Source organism: Schistosoma mansoni, chromosome W (genome assembly GCF_000237925.1).
Source record: "Schistosoma mansoni strain Puerto Rico chromosome W, complete genome".
Lineage (NCBI taxonomy): Eukaryota > Metazoa > Platyhelminthes > Trematoda > Strigeidida > Schistosomatidae > Schistosoma > Schistosoma mansoni.
In genome coordinates, this window is record NC_031502.1 from 570,276 (window position 1) to 587,473 (window position 17,198).

At 37.5% G+C, this 17,198-nt stretch overlaps 2 protein-coding genes across 2 annotated transcripts; both read right to left on the reverse strand.

Moving 5' to 3' along the window:
- Positions 1-546: 546 nt before the first annotated feature.
- Positions 547-7,660, reverse strand: Smp_021600 (hypothetical protein; the record flags this gene model as incomplete). Its single annotated transcript, XM_018799861.1, has 6 exons — positions 547-895; positions 3,454-3,570; positions 6,990-7,077; positions 7,131-7,315; positions 7,349-7,505; positions 7,537-7,660. 6 exons carry the CDS (start codon positions 7,658-7,660, stop codon positions 547-549), a joined length of 1,020 nt encoding a protein of 339 aa, XP_018653732.1.
- Positions 7,661-11,521: 3,861 nt separating this feature from the next.
- Smp_133870 (family A2 unassigned peptidase (A02 family)) lies at positions 11,522-11,848 on the reverse strand (the record flags this gene model as incomplete). Its single annotated transcript, XM_018799862.1, has 1 exon — positions 11,522-11,848. The coding sequence occupies one exon, from the start codon at positions 11,846-11,848 to the stop codon at positions 11,522-11,524; it is 327 nt and encodes a 108-aa protein (XP_018653733.1).
- Between the last annotated feature and the right edge of the window lie 5,350 nt (positions 11,849-17,198).

The following is a 17,198-nucleotide window of genomic DNA, read 5'->3' on the forward strand; positions in this document are numbered from 1 at the left end:
GAGCCCCCCTTCCGATCTATGGTTTGTTGGTGGAGCTCCCATCGTCCTTCGGAACGAAGAAAGCCCCCCGACCAAACCATCCAGCTCAGAGGACAAACCCACATCAAAAAAAAAGAATAGGTCAGTTTGTAAAATAAAAATTCAACATTACAGAAAACTAGTGTAAAATGGCGAAGAAGTGTAGAAGAAAAACAAAGATAAAACACAGTGGAACGTACACGTAGGAGTTTATATTCACTACACTTAATTGATTTGTATTTTCATTCCATAATACAAGAAAAGAGGTAAAACAAATTGTGGAACTATAAGATTTAAAGTATAGAAGAAGAAGCATAAAACAATAGTTGTTTGAAACGTACTTTGCTCATTATGTAAACATTGATGGATAAATGCATGAACATATAGAAAGAAGAGATCTAATTTACATAGCATACCCAACTAAGGTATGAATTTTGGAATATGAATAATATTCCCTTTGAAGAAAGAAGCATTTAAAGGTGATAGACAAAACAGGTAAGTCTACAAAATATTTTGTTTATTATGATATTAATCACGTTTTTTATCACCTGAAGATGGTGTTTGACGATTGGCAGCATCGCGTAGACCACTTGAATTGAAACTGTTTGCATTACTATTAGGTAAACCTTGATTGCTTTGTCCTGTTCCAGTACCAGTGGAAGAGAAATTTGCATTTCCAGTCATATTGGCAGTTGATGATGATGAGGTTGTTCCGCTAACATTTGACAAATTTGAAGGTGTAGCTTCAGATGCCTTACTACGACTACGTTCAAAAGCACTACGAATAGCATCGACAGTACCACCAAACAACAGCTTACAAACAGCATTCTCAAACGGTACAAATGGATCTTTTAAGCCCAATAGAATCATAGTGATTCTGAAAATGAAGGAGTATACATATACTTTAAGATTACTACAACGATCATGCACGTCTTTTAATCAATCAGATAAGAACTAGATAATGTAAGTAGGAAAAAATATATCACAGAGTACGCTTGCAAATCACATACGCAATTGAACTTGCCATATAAAGTTTTAATTCACATACTTTTGAATGTATTAGACTAAACGATCATCATTAAGCATTAAATACTTGAAACAATCCAGTCATTGGATCAAACTTCTGTTATTTCATTAGATATTCATTACACAGTTCAAAACGACCGGTAAATGATATTGACATTAAAACTTTAAACAAATAACTGCTATAGAACTTCATACGTGTTTTTGAAGACATAGGTATAATGTTACAAGTCTTTTTAAAAGCAATAACTTTGGAAATTAAAACACTGAAATGAATACTTAAGCTATTGAAAATGAAAAATTTTTTTAGAACCATTTACAATAATACCACTATATTTATCTTTTACTTTAAATTTTGAAAATATGTGCCCCAAAATGCCCTGGTACGGTCGAGAGTGGGGAGAGTCCGCTCTCCCTCTCCAAATACTCTCACATGACCACGCGTATATTGCCTCTGACAGGGAAGTCCTACTCACTGCCTACCTCCTCGTGACATTACTGTTGTTTACGAAATTCAGAGGACGAAAAGCGAATGTCTGGCACTTTAACCGGGTTGATGGACACGGCGCGTCCACCTAGGGGAGTTGGAAAATCCTGATTCCAAACTAATGGTGCACATCGGCTCCAGGATCCTGAAGGAACAAATGGCGTATGAATCAATCGTTGGTCACCGGCTACCATGAGACTGCATCTCCTCACGATGCTCCGCTGCCTTGTGGATCAGACCTTTATGTCAAAGGCTCCGGGTGCGGCCCCCTAAGAAAACCACCTGCTTCAGTTTGGGCACCTGGGCAGTATCACAGCCCTCACACAAATCAAATGAGATTTGTGTGGCGCATATGTATTTGGTGCTTCCTTGTACCAATATTTATGTGTTTAAATAAACAAATAATAACAATATGGTGTATGCTACTTATGTTGACAGGTATAAGTAGTATATAGCACCAATCGGAAATGGAATGCATGCCTGCAGAAGATTGAGAAAAACAGAAAGGGAACTAGAAAAGAATTATAATAACAGCGAAAGTGAAAGAATCAGGAATCACATCAAATACAACTGATGGAAGATGTGCAAATAATGCATTTAATGTATGGTCCTCATATTTTACGAAAGCACTCTGTAATTTTATGGTATATAATAAAATGGTTATCTCCATCTGAGTGTTCATTCGCTACAATAATATCTGTCAAGTAAAATTCAACATTGTAATTATATTTTCATAGTTTAAAGCGAGGTCGTGGATGCGCACTGCTGAGGAGTCTCACGATAGGACGAAACGGTCGTCCAGTACTTCCAAGTTTTCCCTAGTGGTCTAGCTTCAATTGACTTACGCTTTCAACTATGAAAATACTAAATCTCCACAAAAAAACCCCGTCTGATTGTAATTATATATTCATACGATGAATATATCCAAGATATTCGACAACTCAACTCACTTTTTAAAATAAATAGTGAGTTTCTAGACACTTTGGATAGATATGGAACATTTAAAAATATGAAGAGTTTGAAAGATTCATTATTAGATACAATTAAGATCATATGAACCATTCCGAAAGAAAAAGAACAAACAAGTCAGTCACATGGGTAACAAGCCTTCGATTAAAGCAATTTGATATATTAGACGATTGTGGTGAAGCTAAACTATAAACAACTTTTAAAAATGTGGACTTCATAAAGATTACTGAATCCCTTTTTTAACAGGTTAACAAACTAAAAAGGGTCAAATTTTGCAGTGGTTTACAATAGCTAAAAATTCGAGCAATTGAATTCACAAGTCGATCTAGGCTGGACCACCATTGAAAACCTGGAAGCACTGGAGTCCAATCCGTGTCAGATGTGAGACAGTTATCCATATCAGACAATGGATGAAGAGTTGTAAAAGACCATAGGTCTATTGAAATCAGACATTAACACCGTTGGATGACGGCCCAGTGACCTAGAGGTTAATGGTTCACGCGCGAGACCGAAGGTCCTAGGTTCGAGTCCTGAGTGTGGGATAGTGGATGCGCACTGCTAAAGAGTCCCATACTAGGAAGAAACGACCGTCAAGGCTTTGAATGGTGGTCTAGCTTAGACCGACTCATGATTCCAACTGTTAAAATACTACAATTTTCCAAATCCCCATACTGAAAAAATTGGAATTTAGAGAATGGATTAATGTCAACCATATCAGTTCAAAACTGAACAATTGTATGTGAATGTTTTATTCATTCACCAACATACCATTTGACCTCTGCTGTGCTTTTCTATAATCATAAATATTAATCAAACAAGAAAAAATGGTTAAAAACAAGGTTTTCCAAAAACACAATACAGGGAGAGAGTGAGGATTTCACGCTAGAAAAAATACACAAAATGAATTATACTTGCCTTAAATTTCAAACAATGAACTATGAACGTTATCAGCTTACCTGAGGTAAACAAACAAAACCATTATGACCAGGAATAATTGATTTTCCGGTAACGGTATTATATCCAAATGATGACAATAATATGCGATAGCGGCAAGCAACGAAATTTTTGTAGTGCTAAAACATATTATTGACAGAAAAACAAAATAGAAATAATTAAATACTATCTAAAAAACCAAGAGGAATAAACTATAAACTACTAAGAGCTAACACATTTTCCATTTCATGTAGATCCATGCAGAAATTCATGCGTTGTTTAGAGAAACTAAATCTTACAAAGTGGGATGGAGGAATTCATTAGTTGCTGGTAGCCATACACCACGAACAAGACGCTGTATTAATTTCATCTCACAATAACCTGCACCTATATTATTGAAAAAAAAGGATGAATAGTAGATGGGATATAGGCAAAACAAAAACAACAGAGTACAGCTAGTTGTTCTTTTTTGAACACACATATAGTCAATAGTGATATATTATGTAATCACGATGCCATACATACGTCCAAACATGAATGTAACATGCCTTTAAATTATCCGGCAGCCCATTAAGTTTTGGTTCATGCACAGTTGAATGACTGGATAGCTCTCCAGAAGCTATTTTTAATTTTTGAAATCAACACTATGCATTATCATGCTACGTGGCTTCATCACTGTATATTAGGGAGAGTGGGTGGCTTTCTTTCAACAGCCAGGATAATCAAAGTCACGGTTTGATGAAAAAAATCAGTCAACTTGTTCAATGTTTGCTACGATAAGAACATACGACGATGAGAAATAAAACTAGTTTATCAATCCACTTAAATTTCCAACTTATGTATTAGTGGTAGAATTTAGACTCAATATATAGTGAATATTTATATTCGTGGATGACTGGTTGCTACCTGGTCGGTTGATAAATAACCTTGAACCCGGTCTCTGGTTGATGATTGCAATAAGTGCTAGAATGAGTTCGGTTTAAAAATTGCTATGTTTTGTAATAACGGGGGAAATTAATAGGAATAGACGTATTAGGATATGCAAGAACGAAATAGGCCAAGAAAGGCTAATAAACAGGGAGTAACAAAACCTTTCAAATAATAACATATTTGTAATATCCCAATGAGTAGAAAATTGTGTCGACACGTTTATTTATTCCCTGGAAAAGTTGCTTGTTGTGAAATGTCAGAAATTCAATTTGCTTACTCACTGGAATGTTATAAATGTATTACTTTACTATGAACAATTCACTGAAAGCTCAATTTATATAAAATTATTAAGTTAAAACTTGGTAATAATACTTGAAAACCCTTAAAGATAAATAGCTGCAGTTTAATTGTCTATTTCAACGATACAATCAAGGAATATCAAATATATTGTTTTCTGATTTTATTTCCAACTATGTAAAGATCAGTTTGATAACAAAAGAATAAAAAACAAACATTATTAGTGGAAGAGCATATGGTTTTAAGCCTGTTGAAGTATTACATCAATAATAACCCAAACTTTACACCACGATGGCACAATACTTTACTAGTCATAAAGAATAAGTTAAAGGTAAGGATCCCACTTCATTGCTAAGCCTAGTGAGCAAAGTAGTTTGAATCCGTTGTCAACTGATCGAAAATTTACTAAACAAACCGATGTGGAGCAACCTTCATTTTTCAAAGTAAAATACAATGAGTTACTTTCCCTGATTATAAATTACTTTATTCAGCTCTTACTTTTCATTACTCACACTAATTAAGGCTGATAATTTGACTTTCGAAAAGTGTACACACGAATCATTTAGTTCAGCACATACAAGACATTATTCGCAACTTCCGAAGATTTATGGGTAGTCAACACCATCCTAAATCCTTGCATTTTGCAGACATGAATAATCTGTCTGTATAAATGACTTACGCGGCACTATGACTTTTGGGGTCGCATATCACTTTAATAAATAACAGCATCCATTCATACTCAACATTTTTGAACTATTTAAAACATGCAGTCAGTTATTAGTTAACACTGAGTTGTGAACTGAATGGTAGTTGAGGTCAATGTAGTGTTGCACTGTGGTAAAAGTATACTATACTAACAAACCAATCACAGTCAATACAGAGCCTTTCGGATGTGTAAAATTCAAGAAGCAGTGGAGGATCGCCTGTATCTTATTATGAATTAAGTATGGTTTGTTCATACCTTAAGATGCTTTAAAAATTCGATGGACGTATCTGTTATACCATCATACAGTGAATGTGACCTTTTATGTAAGCTAAATTATTAGAACAAAAACACCCGCTTGAAACGATAATTACTCGTTCAGCGTAATTTATGTGACTTAGGAAATGATCAAGGGTGTGTGTTTGGTGGTGCCATAACCTATGGACGACTTAGTCAAATTTAAAATGCCTCTTAAACTTTTACACAAAATTCGTACATCTATAAGGCTGCAAAGCGTTTTCGTATTATAGCTGGTTATCAATTTTGAGAATCCGAATCTTAATCCCTAACCCTAACTCAACTGCTAGTTCTTAGGCCTAACCTTTTCTCGCTTACTGAAATCAATAGTTGACTATGTACATGTTAACTAATCATTTCAAAGATGTTTGTCCGTTTGAATTTATTATTTTCATTATAAATCGCTAAATAGCTGAAAACACTTTCCTGACCGGCTGATAAGTCGTCCAATATCGTCAGTACAGCATACATTTACCTAAACAGTCAACAAAAGACGTGTTTACAAAATCCCAATGGGGATTGAAAGTTAGAGGACAAGCCAAGACGTATTATCAGTACATGAAGTATTTGAATGTCGGATTGAGTTGTGTTGATAGGTGCACACTACATGAGTGGGGTCCGTATATCTGTCATAACCAATAGCGGGTGACGTTGGACGAAACTGTTTAGAATCAACTGCAGTGAAGCAGGTGCACTTACTATGACTGGTTAACTAATGTGGATGAAATAATAGAAAGGCGAACTAAACAGAAGTGAACCCCATTTCCTTTTAAAAGCACACTACTGAACAAAGGTGCCACATAAACCCTGAACTTCTTCAGCAACCTATGAAAGGTCATCCAGCCAAACAATGTGATAGGCACCTAACGGGATTCCGAAAACCTACTCCAGACTTACCATCAGTCCTTTAAAATACACATTCCAGGTTTTTACGCAGAAAAATAAACGATGGATTAAAACTTTGCTAGGACTAACCAGGGAAAAACGAAGTAAACAAACTTCCCCATTGTTTTTCAGTTTCTACGCAAAATCCAAGTCTACTAAGGGCAGTCTGTAATGGCTAAGATGGTTATTAGTTTGATCATATGCGCCTCACTAACAATCGTGGAAGTAAGGCAGGAATGAATTGGGCAGTCTATATTGGTTTCAGGTTACACATTAAAAAGTTGGTGTTTAGTTAAGTGTGTATTGAATTGTCTATGTATGCTATGCTAAAAGCCATTTAACAGAGTCCGTATTATTTAAATGGCTAGAGTCAGCTTCGCGTACAGAACCAAGAAGTTTCCAACGTAAGTCCGACTTGATAAACACTTAAAATAAGACCTGACTCACAAGTTGACGATTATAAATGGATTGCTTTTCCGATCCCAGATACCCAAGACATAATTCGAAACAGGACGCATATACAGACTACCAACACCTACAAATATCGGTTTGGATATAAAGATGTATCATTCAGCTTGCAATACTCACCCTTCAAAAGACCTAGGAGAACACACATCACAGGCGATTGTGGAAACAGATGAAGACCATGATGTACACCAATGAAAATCTTCTTCGCCCTCTGAACCTCCTTTAATGAGCACACCAGTAGTCGAACAGGAAGTATTTTGCAAAATCGATACAGAAGATCAAATGGGAAATAATTTATGAGATACCTAAGAAAAATGATAGACATAGTAAAAACATACCATACGACGGTAGCCGTTAAAACGGAGATTGTGTCATCAAAACACTCGAATAGGGGTGACCCTGTGATGAAGTTGGAAAGGATGGCCCCTCCAAAACACATAAGCATAGTGGCTAACCAGCACGAAAACGGGTGACGTCTCGAAAAACTTACAGAGCCTACGCATAATACATGAAGTTAAGTACATACCTGACTGAGGAGTATCTTCTTTTACGGATATACTCATCAAAATGTAATTAGCGATATCAAAATACGGATACATCCGTAGCTTGAATAAAGAATCGGCTACATCATCAATGATGATGGGATTCATCTCGAGAGAAACAAACGCGACTCTAGAGTCCGAATTCAAAATGTCACTACAAAGTCAAGGTCACTCGTTACACATCTTCCTGATGAGTCAGCACGACAAAAATACATAGAGGAATTTACGAAAACATATTCTACTATCATTTCTGCTGCCGAAATTCGCGAGCACATAGTACTGGATAACATTTGTTATATGCCCTTCGTTGTTTTAAACAATTATTAGATGATCCAGAATCCATGAGATTTCCATTCATTCAGCGTTTTTTGTGACCCTTTGAAGAGCATCAGTATGCTAGGCATCTTCCTGGCCATAACTCAACAGCTCTCATGAATCCAGTTTTATTCTGTCCGGCTCGCGTACGTTCAGTTTCACTCGTTCCAAACACCACCGGGTCGTATCTCCTCATTTCCGCAGCAACTTCAGTAGTCCTCCTGGTATCCCATATTATTCCAAACTGTCTAGAAACCCACGTACTTGTACTAGCTGTTGTTCTGACAGCCAAAGAAGTATCAGTTTGGTGATTTCCCAGAAATCTGTTTTCACCGTGAGGCTTCATAGCTCTAGTAAAAGTAGATCCTTCAGCTCCAAAAGCACTGTTCAAATGGTCTAAACTACGTTTTCGGCCAGGTAACCATATGCGGTATGTAGAATGTCGTTTCGTTACGCATTTGACTCATTTTAGCTTTCAAAATGATCCTAATACTTCATATAGAATGTGGTCTTTGGGTCATTTTTATCTTTCTAATAATTCTATTCCTTTCCCATGACATTCTGACCTCTGGTTTATATGTCTCTTACATCGATGTCTTTGTATTTCTACACTGATACGTTTTGTGTACGCTAATGTATATGTCTATATATTTGTCATCTTATATTATACCTGTTTCTTTATCACACTATGCATTGTAAATTTTGGGCCATATCGACGCTTATAACGAGTAACATTTTTAGTTGACGCATTTGCCATCTCCTGTCCAGTTCTTTGCTTTAATGGTCTATCTGAGTCAACAAGTGTATGACATATATTTACTTAGGAATCGTTCTCTCATTTGGCTTATTTCGTTCCATTATTTACTAATGCGAGTTGAGTCGGCAAATACAAACGAGATTAAGCGAGGTATGTGTTTCGCAAACATCATCATCTGATCAGGCGGAAGTTAGATAATGGGTTCATAAATGAAGTGCGAAGCTTTGGTTTTAATTGTTTGACTAAATTGTCAACGGCGCTTAGCATGCAGGATATTACAAGGTCGCAAAATTCCGGAGGGCACCAAGCTAACCAAGGAACTAGAGTCCAATGACCACAAACTAGCCTTTCCTGATTGTTCGGTTCAAGGAAGACACAATAACAAGTTGAAAGTAAATTTATTCAGAAAAGTAGATTACGGTTCCGCCCAGGCGTATTGTACGAAAGTTACAGTTGTAATAAATTTGATCAACAGGAGTATTAGTCTCATTAGAGAAAAGGAAGACCAACAGGCTGAAATGAAGGAAATTTTGTCTAGGCTTAGAACTAACATTTATCCCGAAGAGTTTTTAATAAACATTATTAGAAATGAAAGAAAAACCAAGTCATAGTGTATACCGAAAGACTGGGAGGCCATTGTGGTCCCCTCGTACCGTAGAGACACATCGCAAGAAATCAGAAAGATTCTGAACAAACACTATACGAGAATGAGTTTTCGGGCTGTTGACACTATAAGGTCAGCATTAGTGAAAGTTAATAATGTGTTTCCGAAAGAAGAACAACAGAATGTTGTCTATGAGATCAACTGTCATGATTACTGTACAGCTTATATGAGAGAAACTTCCAGACAGTTGATTGTGACGTTTAAGGAGCATAAACTTTGCTTGAAAAATGTTCCCAAATCCTAGTATGATCTGAAGAAACTTGGGGATAGGTCGGCGATAGTGTTACACGCGTTGGAATCAAGACTTATGATCAATTTCGAGGGGACCAAAAATACTTCGGAAAGGTTTCGGCACACATAAAGAAGAAGTGTGGATTTGATTTGATTGTTAAACATTATATATTTCGTCGATAATTTTGATTTTGATTATTACCCCAAAGAAGTGCGGACGAAGCTTCATTCCTTAGACGCGGACTGCTCGAAGGCCCTTATTAACCATGTCGAATCCACCATAAAGCGATTCGTGTAGAGTTACTGTATGATTATCATAACTACACATCAGTTTATAGTACATTCATTTGTTTTGCTACCTTTCTGTACTAATAAAGTCAAGAGTTTTGAACGGTTCTAATGCTTGTAGGAGGAATAGAAGACATTTTTATTTGACGGACTTTGATATCCAGTAGTAGTGGATTACCGATGATGGTGATAGTAGCTGTCTTAGTTTCACAGTAGAGTTCTTTACTGTAATTAGATTTTGCTGTTCTTGGTCCTCTTTCTGGTTGTCTCAACGCCTCGAAATTTACTGTAGTCTGTAGTGCTATTTTCATTTCTAGCAGAGATAATGCATCTGCGGCCTGATTGTCCCGACCTTTGACATATAGGATATCACTGATGAACTGTGATATCTAGTCAAGGTGTCGGACCTCTCAAGGAGAATATTTAACGGCTCTAGATTCTAATGAATTAATTAGTGGTTTATAACCCGCATAAACTATGACTTCCCTGCCTTCCAACATGTGTCGGAAATGTCTAATGGTTAGGCAGACTGCGAGAAGTTCTCGTGCGAATGTAGAATATCTCGTCTCCGCTACAGCGAGTCTTTTTGAGAAGAGCGTGGTCGGTTTCCAGGCGTTTTCAACCAGTTTGTTGTGGAAACAACCCACTGCTTCCTTCAAAGAATCCACCATCAAAGAGAGTGGGGTATGGGGATTCGGATGTGTCAACGTAGATGCTTGAGCCAGCTTATTCTTTAGCTATTTAACAGCCTGAACAACGTCAGAAGTCAACTCAGATTATTTTGGTTTTCCTTTAGAGGAATCTGTCAAAGGTTGCATTAATTGTGCACAACTACGTGTGAATCTACGATTAAAGTTAACCAAACCCAGAAAAACTCTAGGTTGTGTTAGAGAAATTGGTGTTAGGTATTGCTTGATATTTCCCACTTCTTCTTTGACCACTGTGATCCTCTCTGGGCTTATTGCGTGTCCGAGAAATTCTGGAGTTTGAACACTGAAAACACACTCTGATATATGTAGATTCCATTCTCATTTAGCCGATTTAACACTGCTCTCACGTGCTGTTCGTGTGACTTTGAATTCGAGCTGGCAATTAACAAACCTTCTATATACCCCTGTTCAAAAGGCGTATCCCGAAGTAAGTTGTCCATAGATCTTTGAACCGCTGCTGCCGCGTTTTTCAGACTGAATAGCGTGTGTGCAAACTCTAGTAGTCCAGAAGATGTAGCGATAGCTGTCTTAGGGATATCTTCCTCAGCTGCTAGGATATTGTGATATGCCTTTACCAAGTCGACTTCAGTAAGTATGTTCTTACCCTGTAAGCAGTTTGTAAAATCTTGGATATGGGGTGTTGGGTACATGTCTGATACTGTCCGATAGTTGAGGGATCTGTAATCTCTGTACGGTCTCCAGTCGCCTTCACTTTTCTTTGGGATCATATGCAAGGGGGATGCCCACTGGCTATAGGACGGATAATATCCAGCTGTAACATGTGGCCGAATTCGTCTCTAGTGACTTTAAGCTTGCCTGGCATACACAAGTGCGCCTTCAGTTTCGATCGTATGAATTACCTTTAGTTTACTTTTGGGAGGCTGAGGATTCGGTTTGATTAGGCTTAGAAATTCTGCCAGTGTATCCTAAAATTTAGCAGTTGTTACTGGCGGAATTCGCATCAAATTGAAAGAAATGACTTGACTTTTTTATCTTTTGTTTAACTAGAATTTTCTTTCAGTGTCAACTACAAATTCATGTCTTTCTGAAACTTCCACTCCCAGTATTGCCAGATCTAAATTGGCTGTGGTAAATACCAAGAGGAATCGCCTCCTGAATCCCAAATCTAGTGTCGAAGTTTTCTGCCCAAACGTAGCGATTTTAGCCTTGTTAGCAGCCTGAAGTATAACTGGGTAAGTTTCTAGATACAGCTCAGTTTGGTTCTGAGGAATGTTACAAAGGGCAGCACTAATACCTATCAAAGAGTGCAAGTCTGAATTTCTATCTCTGACATAAAACAAACGATTGTTTAGACACCCCTTCTCAGTCATCGCAACTTCGGTAGAGGCTATTCGTTTCCCACATTATTAGGAGTCTGTTTAGACTAGGCACATGGTTTACTGAACCTACTTGATTTAACACCAAACTTCCAATGATACCATCAGAGCCGTCCAGACAGTCTGGGTGTTTGTGACCTAGTCTGTGACTTGGATTTCCATTGCTGTGGTGACCTGCTCCCGTTTCTTTGACCTATTTGCATCTATGCGACAGCCTCAGTGAGACTTTTAACACTCACAATGAATTATGCTATGGCAGAATCTGTAGTAGTATTGGTCCTAACCCCATAATCACCAAAGCTGAAGATGAGATAGCGTGCAAAATGCATGTTCAACAATTAACGCTAAGAGAAGATTAAAAATAGAGAAAGTGGGAATATTCACTTGAGATTCAATTGGTTGACCTTGCATGAGTGGTTATTCTTGTGTAACAACTTTTCTATTGATATTAAATTTATTGTTCTATCTTCAGCCTAGGTGTGTTCTACATCATATATTCTTGATCACGATAGAACGAGTTAGTGTGGACAATGATGTGATTTCCACTTTAAGATCTTATAGATTAGGCAGTCACATCATGACAAATCTACAAGTTTAGGATTAGGTATATTATTAGAGCAGTACTAGTAAAGAAGTAGACCATAATTATACTAATCTTTCTGTGTATCATGTACCGTACGTCATCTAGTTGGGTGATCTCTTTCCACTATTCTATCTGCTACACGCGCTAAATGAGATATTGGGGTGTCAGGGTCTCGTGTATCTTTACAGTGCTGGATATGGGAGAGCTTGTATCCATTCTTGTTTTAGGAATGCTTCACCTACTGTGTTGTCGCCCCCCAAGACTTGGAGGTGGAGTAAAAACTGTGATCGCGGCTTACCACCTAATGTTTCTCCTAGGAAAAGCCTTTGGATTCTTTGGCTGTCGGATGAAGATAGACGATTCATTATCTCTAGTCTTAAAATAGTGTGTGGTGGACTTAAAATCAAGTCGCGGAATTCACTGGTGACTGAAATTGGAAAGACAGAGTATAAATCTCGATAGAGAACACCCTCAGACTTAATATCGTGTCACACGAAATAATGCTCCAGTTAAGCGAACCACAACTCAAGATCACTATGGTCAAATTCTGGGAGTCCGACTTTCATAGTCATAACACTGCCTATCTCTACCGGTTGAAGATCCAAACTCTAGATCCAACTACGTTTGGCTGTTGAATAACTGTCGAGTAAAAGTAAAGACACGCGGACCACAATCGAAATCAGAACAAAGTGATTGGGTAGCAACGGTTCTAAACAAATATTACCACACAATTATTCAACCAACAATTGATCCCAAATAATCGAATGCTCCAAAAAATAAGTGTTATTCTATCCTTCCTGGATAGATCAAGTAAGGAATGCGTTCCAAATGTTGCTTTATAACACAGAAAGTTTCCAATTCTGGGAAAGTGCTCCAATTAACAACCAAAATGTACGATCCCAGTCATATCAAGCAACACGGTCAAAGATGGAACAATCAATATGGCAGCCGACAGAATAATATCAATTAAAACAACTTAGATACACTTCCAGAAGAAATATAGAAACTCAATGAAAGCGATAGAAAAACTGAGAAAACTATTACGAAATTAAACATTACAGTCTTAATTGGCATCAAAAAGATTAACAATAATGTACAAATAAAGAAAATATAAAGAAGAAGTTGCAGAGGTATACATGGAGGGATTTTCACCTTCAAAATGGATCTTACACCGGTGACAAATTACATTTATCCTCCATCCTTTCACTTAGGATTGAGTTCAACGAGTGGTATATGACCAATATAGTAATATAATATAATAATAATAATATGAACGGGGTAAAATAGTGATTACAACACAAATACTTTGCGACAAAAAAATAATAAATATGTAGGTGCGAAATTTGTGTTAGCGATAATCAGAGGTTTTACTTCAACGATTAGGCGAATAATGATAGTATTAATAACAACAACAGGTAAAACAGAATTTAAATTTTCGTCCGAAATAGGGATCGCCAATTTCGCTTCGGTAAGTACCCCTCATTATGCCAGAAGAAGAAACCACACTAGTAGTGGATGGGTTCAGTGGAGCGCGAGGTTGTCTTTTCAAACACGCAAGGCTTTTTAACATTCAATATAGAACCAGTTGGAAATATAATGTCTGTACAAATTAAATAGGTGAATGACTACTTGAGCTATAATGTTTTGACATTTACTCAGACGTTTGCGGCCAAATGTCAACCAGTCAACTTAAGTTGTTACAAAGTCGTTTACTCATAGCAAAAACCAGTCTGTTATAATGAAGTGATACCTATCGGCTTCAGCTTATTGATACAATATGTGTGCCTGACCCTGTCAAGAGCTCTGGGGAAATCAGTGTGTGTAGTAAACGGAAAATCGGAGTGCATAAGCAATTTCTTTCTAAATACCAGATTACAAAGTACTTTCGTGAAATATTGGAACCACTCATTAGATATATCATCTGCACATCTTCCATCATTTTTACAACTCCGTTGTTGTTATAATTCTTTTCTATTTCGCTTTCTGCTTTCATTACTTGAATCTTCCTAATCTTCTGTAGGCATGTATTTCGCTTCCTATTGGTGCTACATACTACCTATGTCTATCAACGTGGGTGGTATACACCACAGGAGTGCCACATCCACTTTCTCCTTGCGATCGAGGATGGTGCTCTATGCCTCCAGTTCAACCACTATGGCGGCGCTACAGAGCTGTCAGTTCCAGAAACTGTGTGCCTGTGATAAAGTCAGTCTGCACGTAACAACAAGTCGTCCATGCCGACTATTTTAGGGATTCTGTACCCTTTGGAGGTATTTCAAGTGCTAGCGGCCAATAACTTTGAAGGCTCATTGTGTCTTCCTCCTTAGAAACTGAATGTGAAGTGTGTTAGCTCCTAGAACTTTGAGACACAGCTTTGAATTAGTGAACGTGAGAACAAATCACTAGGGAGTATTGCCTAGACTGAAGCCGCTTCTCTCGATATAACAGGATAACTCATACCCAGACCGGAAGAAGTGTCCTTATTCAGATGTTGCAGTATCTCACATGCCGACCAAATACTTAGGTTTAATCCTAAAATTTTTGTTGAATTGCAAGTGAAGCCATCGCCAAAGTAAGTTGGAGGTGACGGTTGTGAAGATACCACAGGTATTGTAATTTGATAACACTTTATCAGTAACACCTATGATTGAATCGCGCCCATCCAGTGAAATCAAAGGTCAGAAGCGAGAGGATTCGAAGATACATTTGACAGATTATCAATATATCGAGAAGTAACTGACCTAAACTGACTAGTGATCTCAGGAGACGTTGAGCACGCTGTTCCAAATCGTGGTCTGGTTCAGATGCATGACCGAGCGCCTTCAGCTAAGTGAGTCCATTAATACTAATGTGGTCAGCATCCAATGTCGAACACTTACAGAGCTATTGATTTGGGAGATTTATTTACCACTAAAGTTGAAACGTCTGAAAACACTGTTTTGCTAGGTGATTTGAGGCAACACAGTCGTTGTTAGTTAGGTCATTATAACCCACACAACCAGTAGACTTCGGCCTAGGTTTGTCGAGGAGAAGCTGCACGTAAAAATACAATTTTTAGATTGGGGACAAAATTTTTGATCAGCCTGATCTGATAATGGAGTTTATCATCTCTCGGTGCATTTGTGAACCGGTTTCTTGTTGTTTGAACTTGCAGTATGTACCGTCACAACTTATTTGTCTGCACTTCTCTCAGTAGAATGCTCTGAATTTCAACCTTCAAAGAGTGAGATTTTTCGTGAATTTAAGTTGTTTGAAAGGTTTGGGGACTGTTTGAGGAACAGACTGATTTATAGTACGTAAAGTCGTGTGCAGTAAGAAATCCCAGTGACGACCAACGTCCAATTAAAAATAGGGTTCTCAGTCCATATGATGCTAATTTTCCATTAAAGCCGGCGCATATAACCATTTGGCATTCCAAAGCCTGCTTTCGGCAGGATGTTTTAGCTCGAAGGCGTAATTACTTTTTCCCATGGAAGTATTCTTACGTATTTCGTAACTCCTAAAACTACTCGTTTCACTTGTGGGGATTTTATAAACAGATAATACCTTCCGTCCATAATTTATTTTCTGAGCAGCCGAAATGGAGACCCATCATATGTATCTGATCGTATTTGTTAGAATCGGCCAATACAGTTACTATCCTTTCGAAAAACCAAAATCGTTTAAAGTGGCGGGTTGCACGTATTTTTTGGTTCGTAGTGATGTTTGTTTCTCAAAGTTTGTTTACTTTTCTATAATATATGTAAATAGCCTAAGTCGTATATGTTGCTATTACAAATATACTTATGTTTTAGTCAAGTCAGCAGGAATTGTTGACTTTGGACCAAGTAAACGTCTTTTCGGACGAACTACCAACGTAAGTTTCTGCAATATCTGTCCTGTCTTAATATGAATTAGTCCTACTTTCATTAGGTTTGGCACTGTGTTCTTATGCTCCCAGAACTGTGTTCATTGTTTGGTTTCTTGTCCGTATCTCTCACCGAAAAGTGTTGTCTTAGCACAAATGTCTAGAACCGATCATGGCTTTTAAGGGATGCTTCGTCTTCCATCATACCGATCTTTACTTCCTATCTAAAATAAACTCAGTTATTTCTGAGTATCTGACCTGACTTATATATTAAAGCGTAGACAATCATATTAGTCATACTTTGTTTAGCTGCTTTGATATATCTAAGCAGTATGAAGTATATTTACATTCCTCTGAGATAAGGATAGTCTGTAAGCCAAATTTAGCAATGCAGCGGGCTTGTGTAACAGTTTACTGCTCGTGGCTCTCAGTGATGGAGTACGAGTTAATGTATTAGGTGTTGTGTAGGGAGTAAGTGAACTACTCGACTGTCCAGACTAGATTTCAAAGAATAGAATTAGTGTGTATATGAAGAATCAAAGCCCTCACTCTAACAACCCTCCTCTTTTCCTTAAATTTGTACACCCTATTACCTGACATTGTGATCCATGGATGAAAATATCAAAGAATCCATATTTTGTACAGTTTAAGATATCCTTCAATGCCATCCTGTAATTAAAAAGTACTTGGATCTTATAAAAAGCTGACAAATTTTTTGTGAAGATACATCATTTGTTTGGTGGCTGGGAGATCCGGTTTTAGTTGTTGAGTTATGGGCCATTTTCCAACCCTCCACGGTAGTACCGTTAAACCTTGCAGGCGGTGTAACTCAAGTATGACTTGATAAACATGTGTATGGTTACCGATTTACATTTAATAATAAAAAGGTGACAGTTTTGAGGGGGAAAGAATCC